The sequence below is a fragment of the Eucyclogobius newberryi genome, unplaced genomic scaffold (genome assembly GCF_026437365.1).
Source record: "Eucyclogobius newberryi isolate DKJ021-1_F unplaced genomic scaffold, fEucNew1.0.hap1 SCAF_11, whole genome shotgun sequence".
NCBI lineage: Eukaryota > Metazoa > Chordata > Actinopteri > Gobiiformes > Gobiidae > Eucyclogobius > Eucyclogobius newberryi.
Window position 1 is genome coordinate 18,947,975 of NW_027315735.1, and position 18,013 is coordinate 18,965,987.

Genomic DNA, 18,013 nt, shown 5'->3' on the forward strand with positions numbered 1-18,013 from the left:
AGAATACATCTTAATTATATCAAATAGATATTTATTTCACAATGCAGCACTGTATTTCACAATACAGTACTTTACAACCCGTATAAAAGAGCCATTTGAAATAATTTGCAATAAGACACTAAATCAGTTCATTTGCTGTGCAGTTTTGAATGAAACCTCAGCAGGATCATCCGATTACATCACTTTTCAAGCATAATATTTTGTTTTCCAAAAACGAAAAACTGTGCAAAATCTGCAGCGTAAGGATTTGAGTTAAACAGTGAATTATCAACTATCACTATATCACTTGGAAAAAAGGCAAAAAGAGAAAAACTATTTGGGCTGCACACATTCAACATGATGTAAAGACACAACATGACAGCACAAAATAAATTAGTTAGCAACATAGGAAAAGTGTGGCGTGCACTTCCTACAGCTTGATATGGAAAAACGAATTTCCATATCAAACGCTGTGAATCAAAGGCATCCCTCCAACTGGGCTCTCAATTTGATGTGGCAAATTCATCTAAGACTGCTATCAATATTTCATTAAGTGTTCAACATGGAGGGTGTATTTCATGTAAGCTGTATGATCCCTTTTAATTGAAGAGCTCAGATTAACAGTGTGGTGAGGAGGGTCCACTCAGGGTTCAATCCACAAAGTAACAGTTAGCATCAAGAGCTAACCTGGAGGGTTAGCACACTCCTGACACTGTCACATATTTGCACTTTACAGCAGCAACCTTGACACGTTCAATTAAAGCTTCTAAACAGTGCATAGAGTCAAGCTGACAAGACAGTAGGGTCTTTTTGCTTCTTAATAAAGTGCTTGGTAAATATCTAAAAAAAAAAAAAAGCCGATCATTTATTTCAAAAACTAAAAAAACTCCAGTTGTATAAAATGCTCCAAAATATTTGGCATTTAAACAGTTCGACTAACAGAGCAAGAGTTGTGGCTGGAATGGATGAATACATTTATAAAGTATAAAATATAGAAATATAAGGATAATAAAACATGTAAAAAAAAATATTGGAGATGTGCAAATACAAATTGACTAATCAAGAATTAGCTGCAATGGACGAATGTTCATAAAAAGAACCAACTGGACTGAAAAGATCCAGTGTGTTTCTGATGCAGTAACAAATATGTGTCCACAGCTTGGCTGTTGATTATCCTAGGCCATTGCTACACTTTTGTTTAAATGACAGCAAAATCACAGTCAGCACCACAGTGAATGAGCAGAACGCTCAAACTGGCTCAAAAGCACCCCTCACAGTTTGTAGGCAGACTGCATCCAGACTACGGAGAGCTGAGTTTTCTCACCTTCAGAGTAGCAGGCTCTACAACCGCAAAAGTCATAGTTAAACAACAAACTTAAGTAACTGTTCAATACATTTAGGAGAGGAACTCACCTCTCAGTCTACATGTCTGACCTCTATGAAAAGGTACCAACACAGACTGCAGACTGGCAGTTGACAGGAAGCCCTCCTGTTGTTGACTTAGGTTTTTCACAAGCCTACAACAGTTAAATCAAAATGTGACCAAGAGAATCTGCACATCAAGGTAAGCGAACTTAAACTTCCTGTTGGCAGATTGTCCTTAAAACACAGAACTTTTCAACTGTTCACAATACACCAAATTATTATCTGGACCTAGAGGAGAGCACATATTCTCTTCAGTGGCTGCCTGTTGAGTTTAGAATGAAATTACAATCCTTCTCCTGCCAAAGTCAGCAAATCTTTCCTTCAATGTGGTTTCCTTGGGGTTTTTCATTGTTCGTCGAGGACAAGAAGAAGAATCAAAGGACAGGAAATGTCCTGGGACTATAATCTATGTGTTTATTCAATTGTTAGTTTTAATTTTGATTGATGGATTTATTAGAATTGAAACTGAATTTATTTATTGGTGAAGGCTCATTTTATATCCTGGGTATCCTGAAAAATAGGCTGATATAGAGTATTGCTGTATATTTGGGCAAATGTTTTGGACTACACGCTCACCATAGACTGGGCTCGTCTTCTTGTTGCAGCTGAAGGATGTCTCCAGACTTTATGGGGATGCATTCAGTTCCACTCTGAGGGCAGTCTGCCAAGGCTTCATATCTGCATGGAGTCTAAAACAAAAAATATGCTTCTCATAGTAATAGATGTCGCATAATATTTCATTACTGCTGTTGGATAGAATGTTACCAGTGCCTGCAGATTAACCTCTGAGTCAGACGGCTGGAAAGGATCTCCAGACCATTCATCCACAGCATCGCGCTCGTCTGTGCTGTGATGAGCTCCTGGCCAACCTGAAAATGTTTTGGGTTAAAACATATATAAATCTGTTCACTCGGAACAGATTTTAATGTAAATACTTGGTAACTTTAGCTACTTGTCTGTCCATATTATCCGTAATGTACTTACTCCCTGCTGTAAAAGGCACTTCAGGTCACAATATATCTGGCTGAACACAGTTGGCTGAAAATAAAGCTACTACATATTTAGTGTCCATCAGAAAAACTCACTCCTGCGGTTTTGTTGTTTGACAGAACAAGGCTGAGGGTCTGGACTGCTCCGGCCTGACTCTGTGTCCTCTGAGCTCACTGACGCCCTCTGCTGCTTGCTGTAAGAACAACATACAAACTTTACTGAATTATAGGGATTCCTGCACATGACTCAGAGATCATCCTCTGACTAGAGGTGGGCAAATTATCCAAATATAAATACTGTGAATTTTGTTTCTAATATATGGGCATTTTGAATATTGAGTATAATCACAAATGACAAATGAAAATGGGGGGAAAGGATATTGTAAACATCCAAAGGAGAGTATAAAGAAATACTTCAACATTTCCCTTAAAATTACAGCCATTTCACATTTGCCTGATACTTAAATATCAACTAATACATTTAAAGACAAAACACATTTCTGTTGGATTGACATAATATTGTTTTTGATTTTATCATTATTGGGATTCTCCAAAATGATATTGAGATATTAATTCTTATCAATCGCCCACCCCTACCTACGACACAGGATCAACCTCCTGATAGAGCCTTTATCATCCAGCACCATTCAGGGGCTGGACAGCACAGCACAACCATTGCCAAGCCTCTGTTCTCTTGTGATGGTGGGGTTGTGTTATGGTATGTGTTAATGCAGCTAAAGACATGCATTGATTCTGATGCATTAAAAAAATAAAAAAATAATTACCCCTCAAGTCTGATACTGCATTAACAGCTGCTAAAGAAACTAATGAAGGAACAGAACATTTCTTGTCTTTTGTATTTATGAGTGATGAATGGTTTTTAGTTTGAAGAAAAGCGCACTGGGATGAACCAGGATGAAGGTTTAATAATGGGCAGGTGACACAATGCACTGGGTTGGTCACCAAGCAGGGCCTGGAGGTTCATGCCAGAGCAAGGAGAGCCAGACTAAGTTACCACTGAGCGATAGGGCAGGTCAGTGGTGCTGAGGGTGGGGGCGTGGCCTGGGGCTCCGGGAGCGAAGGCACAGAAACAGGTCTGCAGACAGAGACACAGCCAGCCCCGGCACACAGCCCCTGGGGACCCCTCTGGATGGACGCATGCCCCTGCAGGGGGGGAAGGGGATCAGGAGGAAGAGGCAACCAAACAGCACTGGACACAGTGAGCTTTATCATAAACTGTCCCACACTACTCAAGAAGCTGGGTTGAAAATAATGTGTGTGTTATGTACACAAGACTTGAACAAATCTAAGAGACACTGACCTCTCTGAAAGAGCTGGAGAGAGCTGCATGTGTCCACACAAGGGGCCGTGCTGATAAGCTTCATCTGTGGAAAAATACATATAAATAGTGTCTGTATGATGTAAATGACAGTTTGATTGAGTGAAATCTGTACCGGTAAACGTCATATATAAAGTAGTTTAAGCTATACCTCTGAGAAGCTTCTGCTGGTTTGTTAGTATTCTGCGCAGCTCATTCAACCACGTTGCTTTAACCTTCGATGTAGGAGCCTGCCAAACAGCAACAGATACATGATTCTATGCTTATTAATGAAGATGCAGGTGTTTGCCCTCACCTGAATCACATAGACCTCCTCTCTGCCGCTGTACCAGATCTCAAACTTTTTGACATCTCCTTTAACATTCTCTGTAATTCCCACAGCCGTCATCTGTCAGGAAACATACAGTCAGTGTAACATCTGCCAGGAGACGTTCCCCCTAAACCACACCTCCACCACTGTCACTGCTTCCTCCCAGACTCAATAATGAATCAAGCCCTCTGGAGTCTCATATGTACAATCAGTGTAACAGATCAGAAATCTGTTGAAATTCAGACACAGATATAATTCATTCAAAATGTAATTTAAATAGAAAAACTGACAATAAAAAGTTCAGAGTGTTATATTGTGCAAACAAAGTTTTAATGTAGTAATATATAACTATGCGCCCGCACACACACACACACACGCACGCACACACACACACACACGCACGCGCACGCACGCACACACACACACGCACACACACACACACACACACAGTATCATGAGAACATGTGCGCACCTTGAGACAGTGTTTGAAGCTGTATGACAGGGTCTTATCACAGCCGTCTCCATGCTCCTCACGGCGTTTACAGAAGAGCAGGGCCTTCTCATAAAGGAACAGATGCCTCTGCATTGGTTTGAAGCGAGCAAACTCTTTCATACGGGTGGCACCTCTCTTGTGGCTAATCCACACACTGAAGGATCCCTGCATTAGCATCCTGCCCAGCTCACACAGGTCGCCCTGTACGCACCAACTGTTAGTATTCATGTCATCCATCAAGCCTACAATGCAAGAGCAGTTGTACCTCATATCCTGTGATGGCTGTCTGGTGCATGGAGTCATTTACTGATTTGACTAAGTCCAACATTGCAATTAAAGCTTCTTGCAGATCGGAGGTTCCTTCCGAGTCTGTGCTACAGTATTTCAGCAGCTCCTTTAACAAAAAAACTAATTCAAAAGGCAACGTCTTGAAACAAAACAAAACACATGATGGAGCTCACCTTGAGCAGCAGTTGGTATTTAGTCAGGCGCTGCACTGGTTTTAGCAGGTAAGAATCAAGGCCTAGTTTGTGCTCTAGTTTTTTCTGGCATTCCTTTAAAACAATAAAAAGATAGTTAATACACTGTGTTAGAGTATGAGCACTAAAGCAGCAAAACAGTTTGAGATCAGACTCACTTGAAAGAAGGCACAGCCGTCAAACTGCCTCCACAATGCATCTGATTGTGGCTTATTGTGACAGTAGCACTCATACATCTGAAAACAGTCTTTCTGAAATGAATTGAGAAAGATAAACTTAGCTTTGTCTTTAGTTTATCAAGAACACAGTGTAAGTGTAAGTCTTACTCGTTCTAGAAAACAAGCACCAACAGCCTCTGGGGTTTCCAGACAGCCCTCCAGATCCTGCAGGAAAACCCTACAAACATATCAAAGTTCAAGAATCAAAATGTGCTCATGTTTTCAGGACTGGCAGAGGCCGTTTATGCAACAACACAGTTACACATGAGAGTGACATGATTATATGATGGAGCATTAATAGACTATTCAGAAATAAACCGTGTCATGTAGTTGTGTTCAAAATGCTTTTGTCCACAGACAGAGCAGCTGTAATGATGCGTTTCAAAAAGCATATTCTTATCAGTATTCACTTGCCTGCTGTGAAAATTGTAGATCTCAGGCATATTTCCAAAGAGAATGTCTCTCTTGCTGATGAACTCAGGGGGCAGAAGGCCAGACAAAGCAGGGTTTTCCATTTCAGCTCTGTAACCCTGAGATGTTTCAAGTCCAGACAAAATAAGCATGGCGTAAATGGCTTTGGCAAAAACAGAAGTTATTATTTACCAACAGCACAGACAGAAGCTCCTCCACATAGGTCCTCTCAGTCTCTATCAGTTCCCTCATCACACGCCTGCCCAGACAAAGCAAACACATTAAGCCTGAACAAAGAGAATCTAGAAGTGAGTGAGTTTCGGGGTGGTGAGGGTGGAGACGTCCTTCTCACCGCTTTAGCATGTCTGGACTGTCTTCTCCTTCCACACTGTACGATAAGCAGCTGCGACTCTCCTGGTAGTCGTGGATCACTTCAATCTGGGTGCAACGTGCAAATACATGTTATGCAGTCCATACAAAGTGAAATAAGACAAACATTGTTACCTTTCTAGGGTCGATGCCCTTTTTTGATGTCCTTTTTCCAGGTAGTGAAAGGTCAAATGTGAACTTCAAACCATCACCTGTAAATGCCACACCAGCAGGGCAGAGCTCATTAAAACAGCACCCGGTCCTTCTCAAAGGAGAGTATGTCACACAACTGCTCCATTTCAACTAGCAAGTTATGCGTGCCCCTCTCATGACCGTTCTATATTGTTCTGTAAAGTATGAACTATTAATCGTAAATGACTGACAGATGCTATCATCATACTGGTAGTAAATATGAGGTATGAAGCAGTCTGTGCAGATCTAAAGGTGAGCATTAGATGAGTACTTTGGCCCTACTGGCTCTGTTCTTTAGATCTCAGCAGTAGAATCCTCCATCACTGAGTCCACGCGCACATGTGAGGGTTGAACGCTTCCATGTGCCACGTTACATCTTCATCAGAGATCTATATGCATGCGTGTATGTATGTAGCAGATCAAGTCAACCAAAGCTAACCACTCGCCTTCATCTCTGATCTTAAGAGGCTGTTCTCTGAAGTTTTGAAGCCAAGGCGTCAAAGGTCTTTCTAATCACCCTCATTGTCTTTCTTGAATATATTCTTTAAAACCTTTAAAGGTATGGATGCACACATGTTAAAAGCATTTGAATCCTTTTTATGGTGACAATTTTGTTGAATGGAAACTAAAAGAAAATTTAAAAAAACATAGCACACAGTTCTAATTGGGTAGCACTGTATGATGAGCTCTGAGCAACCTCCCTCAAGACACAAAGAGAGATGAAAGGTGCTTTAATGTATGTGCAGCACATAGTATGTCTCTGCACTAGCCTAACTAACACATGTCAGGTATGTCCCAGGGGACTGATTAGAGCCGCTCCCTTGTTCAGCTTGTTTGTTAAGGCTCCTGTTAACCCAGCAGCCCTCTCAACACTGCCTCAAGCTAGCTCACAACACAAGCCTGTGATGTGCTAATTTAGGGCTAGAGCCTAAAGGAAAAGGAACATTTAGAACAAGAGAGAGCAGACAGAGGCAAGACCTTTGCTATGAGCAGACCTTAACACCATATCAGGGGAGTGGGGGGAAAAGACAGTCTGCATGTGTACATCTGTTGCATTCCTGGTTTGTTTGTGTGTCATATTGAAGTGTCCACAGCCATAACATGTACGTACTGTTCTTAGGAGAGAAGAGAGGCGATTTGGAGCGTGGAGAGTTCTCAGCTCTTGGGGCCACAAGCTGCACTGGTCTTATGTGTTTGTCTGCCAACTTCCTCAAACAGTTCTGTCGATTCTGAATCATTTGCTGCACTGTTGCATGTTTCTCAAAGGTTTTTTGTATTTGAGACTGAAAAAGCACAACATATGTTCAGCTTGGATGTTAAAAGACATTGTGAACTTAAAGACCCCATTTTTGACCTGCAGATGTGGAGTAAGAACAGCCTCATATTCAATGGCTACAATGTCAGGTCCAGAGCTCAGTACTGATGGCGCCCCTTGCAGGAAGTTCTCAATGTCCTTTAGAGCATACTGAGCTCCTTCTTTAGACTGGTACTTATTTCCAACTTGACTAGCCAACAGATAAGCTCCATCATCACACCACATCTGTGCCTAAATACAGTGAGAGCCAAAGGACAGGATATAGAAAATAGCATTGGACATCAGTCTCCTTCACACTTGTGAGCGTTAGAGTGGTAATACCTTTCCCAGACCGAGCAGAAGCTGGTGTGCCCGCAGCAGACAAGTGTGTTTGGTATTGAGAGCAGCATTTAGAGTGTCACAGTAGTGCCGCAGCTCATTGCAGCGCTGCATAATGAGAGCCATAGCATAATGGTGACTGGCAGAAAGCTGGTGTCCATGAAGGATGATGATCTGGGCCCGAGACATCACATCCTGAGGGTACAAGTAGATCATATAAATGTAAAAACGTTCTTAGTCATTTATTTACATACTACTAGCAACAAATAACATACTAATGCACTTGACTGAAGCATGTCTATGTTCTTAAGAGCCTGCTCTGCTTGAGGAAGATTGTCAACAGATGAAGGAAGGTCTTTCTCCTGAGTCAAGAGATGCTCCAAACACATCTCCATCTGAGAACAGGGATGGGGATAAACAGAGTAAATACAATCATTGGACTCAACAGTAACTTTTATGGCATAATGTAACACACTGTTACCTCAAGGAAACTTTGCTCATATCTTAGAAGCTGCAGGTACTGATGTAGTTTCATGTGATGCTTTTCAAAGAAACCGTCAAAGGCCGACTCCATATCTCTGAGTTGAGCTAGAAGCCTAAAGGATAGCAATACATAAGAGTCACTGTATGTTGTTGAATACAAGTCCAATACACACATATATATATATATATATATATATATATATATATATATATATATATATATAATATTCCATCATAAGTTCATCTGACTTGCTGTGTTTCGTATAATTTCTTGTAATTGACTTACCTCTGCACAGTTTCTGTGTCCAGCCGCACATCCCACTGAGAGTCTCCTTTGCCAGAGGTTTGTAGATTTGAGAGAAGATGACAACCTTCTTTTGAAACGGTTCGGATTGCATCCTGTCAAAAAAAGCCTACATTATGTGCATTATCTCTTATAATAAGGCATACGTATAACACTACCAGCTGTATGTAATGAACCCTTACTTTCAGTTTCCTGTATTTGTTGGTTTGGGATTCAAGAAGGCACTCCGTTTTTTTTGCTTCATTTGGTAGATCAGTCTCAGCCACTTCAGTGCCAAAAGTCTGCAACATGTGAGCTATGTCCTTGACTGTCACGGCAAAACTCTCAATTGCCTGTTTAACAAAGTATAGCCATTTGAATCACTGTATGGTTAAAAAAAACAATAAAACCATTGTGAAGAGTGTGTATTGCCTACTGTTCGTAAAACAATCCAGTCACTGTGGCAGTAATCTAATGTGCCTCCAAACTCTGATGTGAGCTGGTTCTCTTCGATGTAGTGCAGTAGGTCTGTCACAGAGCTCAGCATGATCACCTAAAGGACCACAAAACAACTAGTTTTACCCAACCAAAAAGATCATTTTAATACTTCATATTGAATTCTGTGAAATGTTGCTGAATTAAAAAAAAATCAATATAAGCCTTCTTTGTGGTGGACATGTTACTAAAAGGAAGCTTCCTTACTGGCATCTTAAGCATGAAGTCCTCTTGACTGAAACGGAAACCAATGTCAGTGACAGTGCGGTGGAAAAAACTGGTGGGCCTCAGCACCAGGACCAGGTGAAGGTTGCCAGGAAAAGATGCCTCAAAAACAAGACATTTCAATATGAGTATGTTAAATAATGAAGAATGTACTGAGTTTTAAATAATGGTCATTTAGGGTGCTTTTCCTCATTCTGTTCAGTTTAATATGAAGTAGACTTGGTTTGGTACTGTTCAAGTCCTTGGTTAGGACCTAACAGGTTTTGTTAGCGTCCCAAATTAGTCCCAATTTGGATCAAATTGGATGTGTGTGCACCTTAAAACACCTTAACCTCAACAGACTTTTGAACGTGGCTTGTTTTTATATAATAGAAACTGTCAACTCCACAAAATCAACAAAATTCACCAAACTGCAAAATTAGAAATGTTTTTGCATAGAAGGCTCCAAAAGCATTGTGGTGGAATTTAATGAACTAGACTTAATTTAACTTAAAAATCTAAAATCAGGAAATGTATTCACTACTTTTACTGTTCTGTAACAATTGAGACACACTCCTGCACCTATATATAAACCCATCATAGCACTTGACATTCATATGTCCTCCTGAGGCATCACACGGTCAATAATCACCCGTTTCTTACAGACTAAACGTGCATGAACGGTTTAGATTTCACTGCGCGCACAGACAGTCGCGTGACTAAGCAGAATAACGCGCAGTGCAGAGCTGCAGCGCGCGGGCGCTGCCGCAGTCTGAGCCCGCCCAAAACTTCCCGCTAAACTCTGTTAAGTCATGGTCAAATGTTGCTCGTTACCGGGCTTTTGTGGATCGTCGGCATTCTCGACCGGTAAAAACTGTCAGCCCTCGTGATCCCGGCCATTTTCATGTTTCCGGTTGCAAAAATGCCTTCCCTACATTCCACCGCTGTCCTTTCTCCCTCTGCAAAGTCCCTTAGCTCTACAGCTCTGCTCGGCCCTGCGCGTCATCATCAGCTGCTTCTGCTGAGTCACGGATTTACAGCAATAAACTTGGAAAGGAAGAGGTCGTCATACAATCCGTTTCTCTGCACGTTTCAGCACCACAGACAGCGCACAAAGACCACTCTTATCAATATGGCATGTAGTCAATACTAGAAACACCGCTCTGGCTCTGAATACGGCACTGAATGTAAAAACAAATACACTCACTGATATTCTTGCAAGTGCCGTTTTAATGGATGGCCAAGTGTCCAGTCTTCGATCTAAAATTATGATGAACTTGACTCCAGGTTGCCTTTTTCTATAAAGATAGCATGGAAATATTTAATTATCCAGTTTGCTGCACAACAATAATCATTGCTTAGTTAAGCACAAACAATGTTGTCACTGTTGTAGATTCTTGACTCATTCAGATAAAGTTTTCGGATGTGAGGATGATTTGGGGCTATAATGGAGCATTAAACAGAAGTTTGGTGCAGTGCAGAAGAGAGAATAAGAGAATACACTATAGAAAAGCTACCGGGGGATGAGTGTTAGGTATGTAAAGACTTTGGCTAAAGCTTCTTCAGGGATGTCGCTGAACGCTGAGCATTCTGGGAGTGTGATTATCACACTAGAGTCCTCCCCACGGCCCCCTGCAAACAAGATTGATACAGAGCACAGGATAGTATCTTAAAATGAATACTCAGGACATTATTGTCAAGCAGAATCTCACCTGACAAGTAAGCCACCTGCTTCTCTATGAAGCCTCCCACTTCTTCCATGCTGACAGGCACTGTCACCTCTGCACCAACACACACAGCACATTAATAACAATCATTCAACCATTTTCAGGCAAACAAATTAACATTATCAGTAAATCCAAGAATTAAATCCATTTTGCTGCAGTCTAAATGCTTAATTCTAGTTGAAGAAAGAAACTGCCCCACTTAGTTCAGTTTTAGGTAACTCAGTGTTATACATATAAAGTATATGTACATGTTGTGACAAATGTACAAATTTATCTTAAAAATGTGTATTAAGGTTATGAATAATTTCCTATGTAACGTTTCTGGTTGAGGGTCCGCATCCTCCTGATGTCTTTCTGAGAGAATGCTTGTCCCTCCTCCACAGATATGACCTGTAACTTGTAACTTATCTCCATGTAGATTTATAGATTTATATAATTTATAGAATTTTCCAGGCAAAGCAACAAAAATCTTTATGGAGAAAGCAGGTGGAGGACCCTCTGCCAGAAAGTTTACGCAGCGCACTTGTAAGTCACAGTCCTTAACTTTAAAGTCACACACATTTTAAGGATTGCATTTAGATGAACAGAGAGCCCCATTAAACACTGAATATCTCACATTCTCAGGCTCAAATCGTGATTTGATTTTATGATTCCACATTACCCACACTTAGCCTTTTGAGTTTATTTTGGCTTAAGTTCTATCCATGAGGCTGGCATGAGACGTCTTTGGTGCTGCCTGATGAATATTTCATGTTTGTAATGGAGATGAGGAGAGCCTGGCAGGAGCTGTTCACACACGCTCCATTCATGTGACATGAACGGAGGGGCTAAGTTTCAGTCACGCTTCTGCTGTTATACCATCAGTTCTGTTGTGAGCGAGAGCGTGGGAGACGATGGCTGCATGTATTTTTAATTAACATAATGTGGCTGTGACCTTTTCAGGGAAATATAAGCCTATGAGCAGACATGCTTGATAATATACTTTAGTGTGGGTTTAGACACACACAATCACTACTCTTTCACTGTTGATCAAACATTGACAACCAAACTTACAGCTAAAGGGGCTAATACAACACAGTTGTATTGTGTGAGTCACTAATCATGCTAGTTTGCTGTAGAAGCCATGGTAACAAACCAGCACTGCTCCACTCCTTTTTTTTTTAATTCTTCAAGTTTGAATTTTGAAGAAATAAACCTTAACAACTCGAACATTTTATTTTGGCATAACATTTTATAATTATTGTTTAACTGTCAGATGTCGAGTCTATTTTAATATAATATATATATTTTTTTGATCATCATCTGTAACTTAGTCCCTATCCACGGGTTTCAGAGTGATGAAAAATTTGAACCGTTGCCACAGCAGTTTTTGAATGGTGAAAAGTCCTCACAATGTTGCCTCTAATAACTTAGACGTTACAGTAGGGGGCACAAGATCAGACTGGAGTGCCTTAAATGTATAGATCATTATGTCTCAAGTGATCACTTTGTATATTTTTATTTGTTAAAACTATATATGAAATTATGTAAGATAATCCTTCATTGTCCACATATGGGGAAATTTCATTGTCAAATTTCATGTGACAGCCAGGTTAAAGTTCTTTGAATCCCCTCAATGGTTAGGACAGTCATTCCGATCAATAACAATGATGTACATAGTAGACGTCACATGTGGCCTGTATACATGGATTTGAACAAAGGCCGACTCTTGGGCTCACATTTCACAACCTGAGCAGAGTACACATTTAGTTGCAGTATTTGTTATCCACGAGCAGTGATGCTCAAAGAGGATGGACTAGGAATGCAGGGATCCATCAATTATATTCAGGCCGTCAAGTCCCCATAGTAATCACATTAGGCCTGGAAACAGCTGACCCTACAGGCTGTCAGACACATACTGTAGGCTAATAGTAGTTGCTGAAATTTGTACAAGAGCGAAAGCCGCATTGCACAGTTGCTAAAAGGAACACGAGCCAAATTAAGCTTTTTCTTAAAGGGACATTTCTTTAGACGGTGGTTCCCAAAGCGGGGGTCGCGAGGTATGAGCTGGGGGTCATGAGATGACTGGGAAGATGCTATTTCAAAATTATGACAATGTATTTAATGTATATATTATGTATTGATAACAGCCTATTAAAAATTACTAAAATGTTTAGTGAAATTAGATAAAATAACACAATGTAAGTCAAATAAACTAACAATTAACAAAAATTAAACTTAATTTTAAATGTTGAATCATTAAAGATCTCAGACGGCAATTCCAATTAGCAGTGGCAAGATTGGTTGCAGTTATTTCGGAGGCCCCGCCTGAAAAGTTTGGGAACCCCTGTCTTGAGACAGTAGGACTACTGCTGATGAGAGAAATACATGCATTCACTTGTCTACATTCAGCGACTTATAAATCATTCCTATGAGCAAAAACATACCATCTGTGAAGGCTTAAAATTGATGACATAATCCCTGCAATGGCCCACGCTGCAAGCAAAGCTCCAAGAACTGGCACATCAATAATTCTGACAAGCAACATTTTGTAGTGAGGGCAGATAACACTAGTTCATACAAATTTGAAATTACCTTTATTTCATGTAAGATATTTTGTTGATGTATTTATATTGTGAAGACTATGGTGGCACAAGCCCTTATTTGAATATGACATTTTGTGGTACAAATGAGGCCTCTTCACTTTTTAAACCGCTCTTTTATGCTTATGACAATATAACACAACATTTTCTTATACCAGTATTGTTCATCTTGTACCTAGACAATGGAGATTTCAATACAGGGGGGCCACCATAGTCTTCAGTATTAATAGTAAACATGCAGCATTACAGGAATCTACTGTTTGAGCAGTTTGCAAACAGAGGTTAGATGAGGACCAGGGTGCAGTGTGTACTCACGCTGCAGAGTGCTCTGGAGCTGAGATGAAGCCTGTAGAAGACTGTGGTAACTGTCCATTTCTCCTTTAGGTTTGTCTTTCTCTGTGTGTCGCTCTTCCTGCAGGGACGCTGGGCCCATTCCGCTCCCAACGTTCACAGGACAAGGCTGAGAAGTGACAGTCCGAAGGCCTACATCCTCCTTAGAGTCCTGGTCACCATAACCAGAGCCCGTAGTGATGACAGCTCACCTCCAATGCGGTTTAGTCGGTCTGACCTTGAGCTGCGTAGAGTGATTGTCCACAGAGGCACAAACACAAGCGCCCTCAAGACCGTGTCAGATGGACCTTCACCTCTGCAGATGCACTAAGTCAGGCAGCACAGCCAGCTCTCAGCAGCAGTCCACACAAACTGGACTCCATCTGGACTCTGTGGCCCCTCCCATCTCTCCCTCTCTCCCTGTAGAGTGCTGCAGCTCTGCACTGTGCACAGCTGAGGAGGCGCCGTTTCACACTATGCTTTTCCATCTGCCTATTAACTTCATTGTCACTCAACAAATACTTAACACACTTAACATATTGTTACACAAGCAGCAGAAGTAGAAAGTGAATCTTTGTTAACTTTATTAAATTCAATCTCACCCACAAGCAGCAATGTAGAGCAGTGTAAAGTCCAGCCTTCAATACACACAGCAATCCCATTCAAACAGCAGAAAGAATGAAAGGATGTCATTGTGTACACCGCAGCATATACGCATACCCTCACAGCTCAGCTAGCCACTGCCCACCCACAAACCCTATGAATGGATTAAAAACATGTATTTGACAGTGTGGAGACACATTTTACGTACATTCCTTTGGCCAGACATTCAGAAGGAGCTGGATTTGCAGCCACTCAGCTGATCCAGCTTACCCTCTCAACCCCTTCATTACTGCACAGCATCTGCTTAGTGCACACACAGGCAAACATCCCGTCATCAGACACACGGTTGGTTTGAAAAAGCAAATGCACAACAATCCAAACGTTTGACTTTATTAGAGAAACTAGTGAAAACTTTCACTGGAGGTACATTCAGTTCAGAGCTTTGGGTGAGTTCATTCAAGCACAGGTGCAGCAACACCCTCCCTCCCTCCAATCCACACAGGGACATCACTCCAGTTCAAAATGTCAAGAGCAATAGAGCACCTCAGCTTTTTTTTTTACATTTTCATTTTCCTAAAAACATGTCTGGAAAAAGTTGCATTAAAAATACATACCATTCTTGTATATATTCTCTTTTCATTTTAACAAGCAACATATTTGAATTAAATAGAAGTTACAATCTGAAAATAGCATCTCTGATGTCACTTAAAGGCTTGTGAATCTTTAAAAAGCAGGCAGCCCCTCTCCTCTGCACAGTGCTGTCTGAATGTACTATAAGCAGCAGTGTAGTGCCATTGACCTGGGTCACTGGTGACTTGTATCCTATATGTTCGGATAGGAGGCCAGAATGTGAGGATGGGGTCTGAGTTAGGGCTTAAATCTTTCTGGAAAAAGGAATAATATAAACACACATTAAACAGGGGCTGCCTGTTTTACGAGAACAGTAGGATAATGACACAAGCTCAAAGAGACCAGACTGGCACAAAGCAATGTTATAATATATAAATGTAACAGCAATAATACATCCAAGTAAAATCACTTCAACAATAATCATGTCAAATAATAAAAATGTTTATTAAATAAAAGAGTCAGTAAATGTTTGAAACAATGGCATGTATAAATGGAATGTTTAAAGCAGTACATAAGCAGTAGACAAACAAAAGGCTCGACACTCAAGCAAAGAGTGTCACAGTGGTTTCAACTACTGCAGGTTTCCATCTAAACCTTGCCTCAGTGAACAATAAGAACAGAATAAGAATACCTCATTTGACTTTAGTGCATGTGCGCTTGTTTATATCTGTGGTACTCACTGCACTGTGTGATATTCTCAGATGTGAACAAGCCAACACCTTTGTGACAAATCAAGCAATAAAGGAAGCAATTTCCTTGAATAGTGCATCAACCAGTTCAAGTTATCCTGGTTTCATTCATTTCTAACAAACAAACGAACAAACAAACAAACCTAAAACAATGCACTCAATATGTCTTTACATCTATTTGACAGTGTTTGCATTGGTGCCTGATGCAATATTTTTGGCCGCAAGCTTATTAAATTAAACATATACAATGTATAAATAAATATATGTATGGCGCTTATATTAATTTCGTAGATCCACTGAGATTGAAGACAGACTGCAGAAATGTACTATTGCCAAAAAGATCAAATTACTTACAAACAAATGTAAGTGTTTGTAGTGCAAACGTAATTAGATCTAAAACCCAATATATTAAGAGTGTCGAAAGTAACTAAGAAAACAGAGGTTAACAGTCTTACGGGTCCTATGCAGTAACATTTCCCTTTGCACAAGGTCTTTAAAGTGTGTTTGTTAGAACTGAGCCATAAATTAAAGTGATAAAAAATAAGATTATAAAACAAAAGCAATTTGGTGCCTGAGCATCAGTGAGGTGTAGCGTTCTTTTGGGCCATCTTTCATGCACGTGAATCATTCTGGAGTAGATTTCACAACCGGTTGTCAACTTAGAGCAGTTGAACAGAACAACAACTATCAAGGCAGTTGTGTTTGCTTTCAGATTGTTGCTTGAATACAAATAAGGCCGTGGCTGCAGAGCCGCGGCGCGGTCAAATAACCCAGCAGTTTCAGGAGCCACGGCACCCTGACCCTAACCCGGCGCAGCACAAAAAAACTCATGCAGTTTCGGCCACGCGCCGCGGCTCTGTAGACACTCCCTACAATTAAATAGAATACAAATGTCATGCCCATTATCTCGTAGCCTTTTAAAAGTCCAGGGCATGCTTTATAAAAAGAGGACAAAACAAATGCAACAGGAGCTCGTCAAAAGGACTTCTGTCGCCATTTTCATTTCCCCCCAGATCCGGTATAGTCTTTCAAGGGTTGTATTGGAACCACCTCACCCTCCAGCAGGTCAGGGGCTAAGAGGCTGCTGCTTTTCCTCATGAGTGATCACTCGCCTTCCTTCAGACATTTGTAGGAGAGGGGCGTGACGGGTGCAATCTGCAACACAGATTAATAAGTCTTACTACGTGCATTAGACTTAAGTGTAAGACACAGGAATTGAACCAGAATCAAGACACAATTGGCTGTAATCACTAAAACGCACACTGGAGCAAATACACTCCCCTTCATCAGGCAAAAGCAGCTGTTAGTAATTATTCCCCTTTGTGATCTGAAGAATCTGAAGAAGCGTCGCAACAGCAGTGATTACAGACACCGTTAATTTAGTAAAGATAATTATGCATTATATAGTTTGGTGCTTGTAGCCACAGTTGCCCTGGGGTAGACTGATGGAAGCAAGGCTGCCAATCAACACCATCAGCCCCTCGAACCACCACCAATTACACGCGCCACATTCATGCATAGGCAATATATGGGTGAAGTGTCTTTCCCAAAGGCACAGCAACAGTACACTGGTTGGGATTGGGATAGAACCACCAACTTTAGAGGTTTACCTGGATGTTTGTAGGAGGCCACTTTCTGACAGCTACAGAGAGAAATACAAATGTAAAGGTTAAATGACACCAGGAAGTTATGATACTGCTGAGCCTCATCAATAAAGGAAAACAATTATTTGAACATACAGAGGTGGACAAACAACACTTAACATATAATATAATCACTTATGTCAGCGAGTTTCTTATTACACTGATTGGCTGTCAACCCCTTGTATGCAATTCCCACGTCTTCAAAGTTAAATCATGCAGTGAGCTTGGTGTCTCAGGTGATGTTATTTGCAAAGAAAATAAGCACACAGGTTTTGACATGCTTGTAGCATGGCATACACAGACACCATAATGACATGGCAGACTGAGACGACAGACCAAGCCCCCGACCAGCTCAACTAATACCCAAGCATTAGCACCAGCTCACATTTACAGCTCTACAGCCACAATGAAGATGGACTGATATTAAACTGTTTCATGGGGGGTTTACAGGAGCCCATGCAGCAGGACACACACTAAAGAAGAGTGGCTGAAAAGGAGCTGTCTGAA

General features: G+C 40.9%; 3 protein-coding genes across 8 annotated transcripts in view; 1 reads left to right on the forward strand and 2 right to left on the reverse strand.

Moving 5' to 3' along the window:
• arr3b (arrestin 3b, retinal (X-arrestin)) overlaps positions 1-18,013 on the forward strand; it is a 338,825-nt gene that overhangs the window by 196,977 nt on the left and 123,835 nt on the right. The gene's annotated exons all lie outside the window — the stretch shown is intronic.
• On the reverse strand, positions 840-14,350 carry mcf2a (MCF.2 cell line derived transforming sequence a). The gene is made up of 30 exons (XM_072437042.1): positions 13,927-14,350; positions 11,015-11,083; positions 10,820-10,934; positions 10,510-10,600; positions 9,306-9,425; positions 9,040-9,156; positions 8,807-8,956; positions 8,607-8,719; positions 8,319-8,433; positions 8,113-8,232; positions 7,841-8,032; positions 7,559-7,750; positions 7,316-7,487; positions 6,148-6,224; positions 5,996-6,081; positions 5,836-5,902; positions 5,647-5,762; positions 5,341-5,410; positions 5,173-5,265; positions 4,997-5,089; positions 4,801-4,929; positions 4,515-4,736; positions 4,028-4,120; positions 3,884-3,962; positions 3,715-3,778; positions 2,490-2,587; positions 2,170-2,273; positions 1,981-2,093; positions 1,393-1,496; positions 840-1,320 (listed from the first exon to the last, which is right to left on the reverse strand). Exons 1-30 carry the CDS (start codon positions 14,042-14,044, stop codon positions 1,280-1,282), a joined length of 3,333 nt encoding a protein of 1,110 aa, XP_072293143.1. The 5' UTR covers positions 14,045-14,350; the 3' UTR covers positions 840-1,279.
• Positions 14,919-18,013, reverse strand: part of atp11c (ATPase phospholipid transporting 11C) — a 48,771-nt gene continuing 45,676 nt past the window's right edge. For 3 of the 6 annotated variants that reach the window (XM_072436991.1, XM_072437015.1, XM_072437006.1), the window contains 2 exons: positions 17,474-17,505; positions 16,898-17,018 (listed from right to left, as the gene is read on the reverse strand). Coding sequence is in view for 2 of the 6 variants with exons in the window: in XM_072437024.1 (XP_072293125.1) it covers positions 16,982-17,018; positions 17,474-17,505 (69 nt within the window). In the remaining 4 variants the exon portion in view is untranslated. Of the gene's footprint in view, positions 16,583-16,727; positions 17,019-17,473; positions 17,506-18,013 lie in introns of those variants that run through there. The other 3 variants (XM_072437024.1, XM_072437031.1, XM_072436997.1) reach the window with 3 other exon arrangements.

Coding starts and splice junctions, on each gene's coding strand:
- mcf2a (XM_072437042.1), bottom strand. CDS start 14,044: ATGGGCCCAGCGTCCCTGCAGGAAGAGCGACACACAGAGAAAGACAAA. Junction 10,601..10,819: donor TACCTAACACTCATCCCCCG/GTAGCTTTTCTA, acceptor CTATCTTTATAG/AAAAAGGCAACCTGGAGTCA. Junction 8,720..8,806: donor ACAAATACAGGAAACTGAAA/GTAAGGGTTCAT, acceptor TTTTTTTGACAG/GATGCAATCCGAACCGTTTC.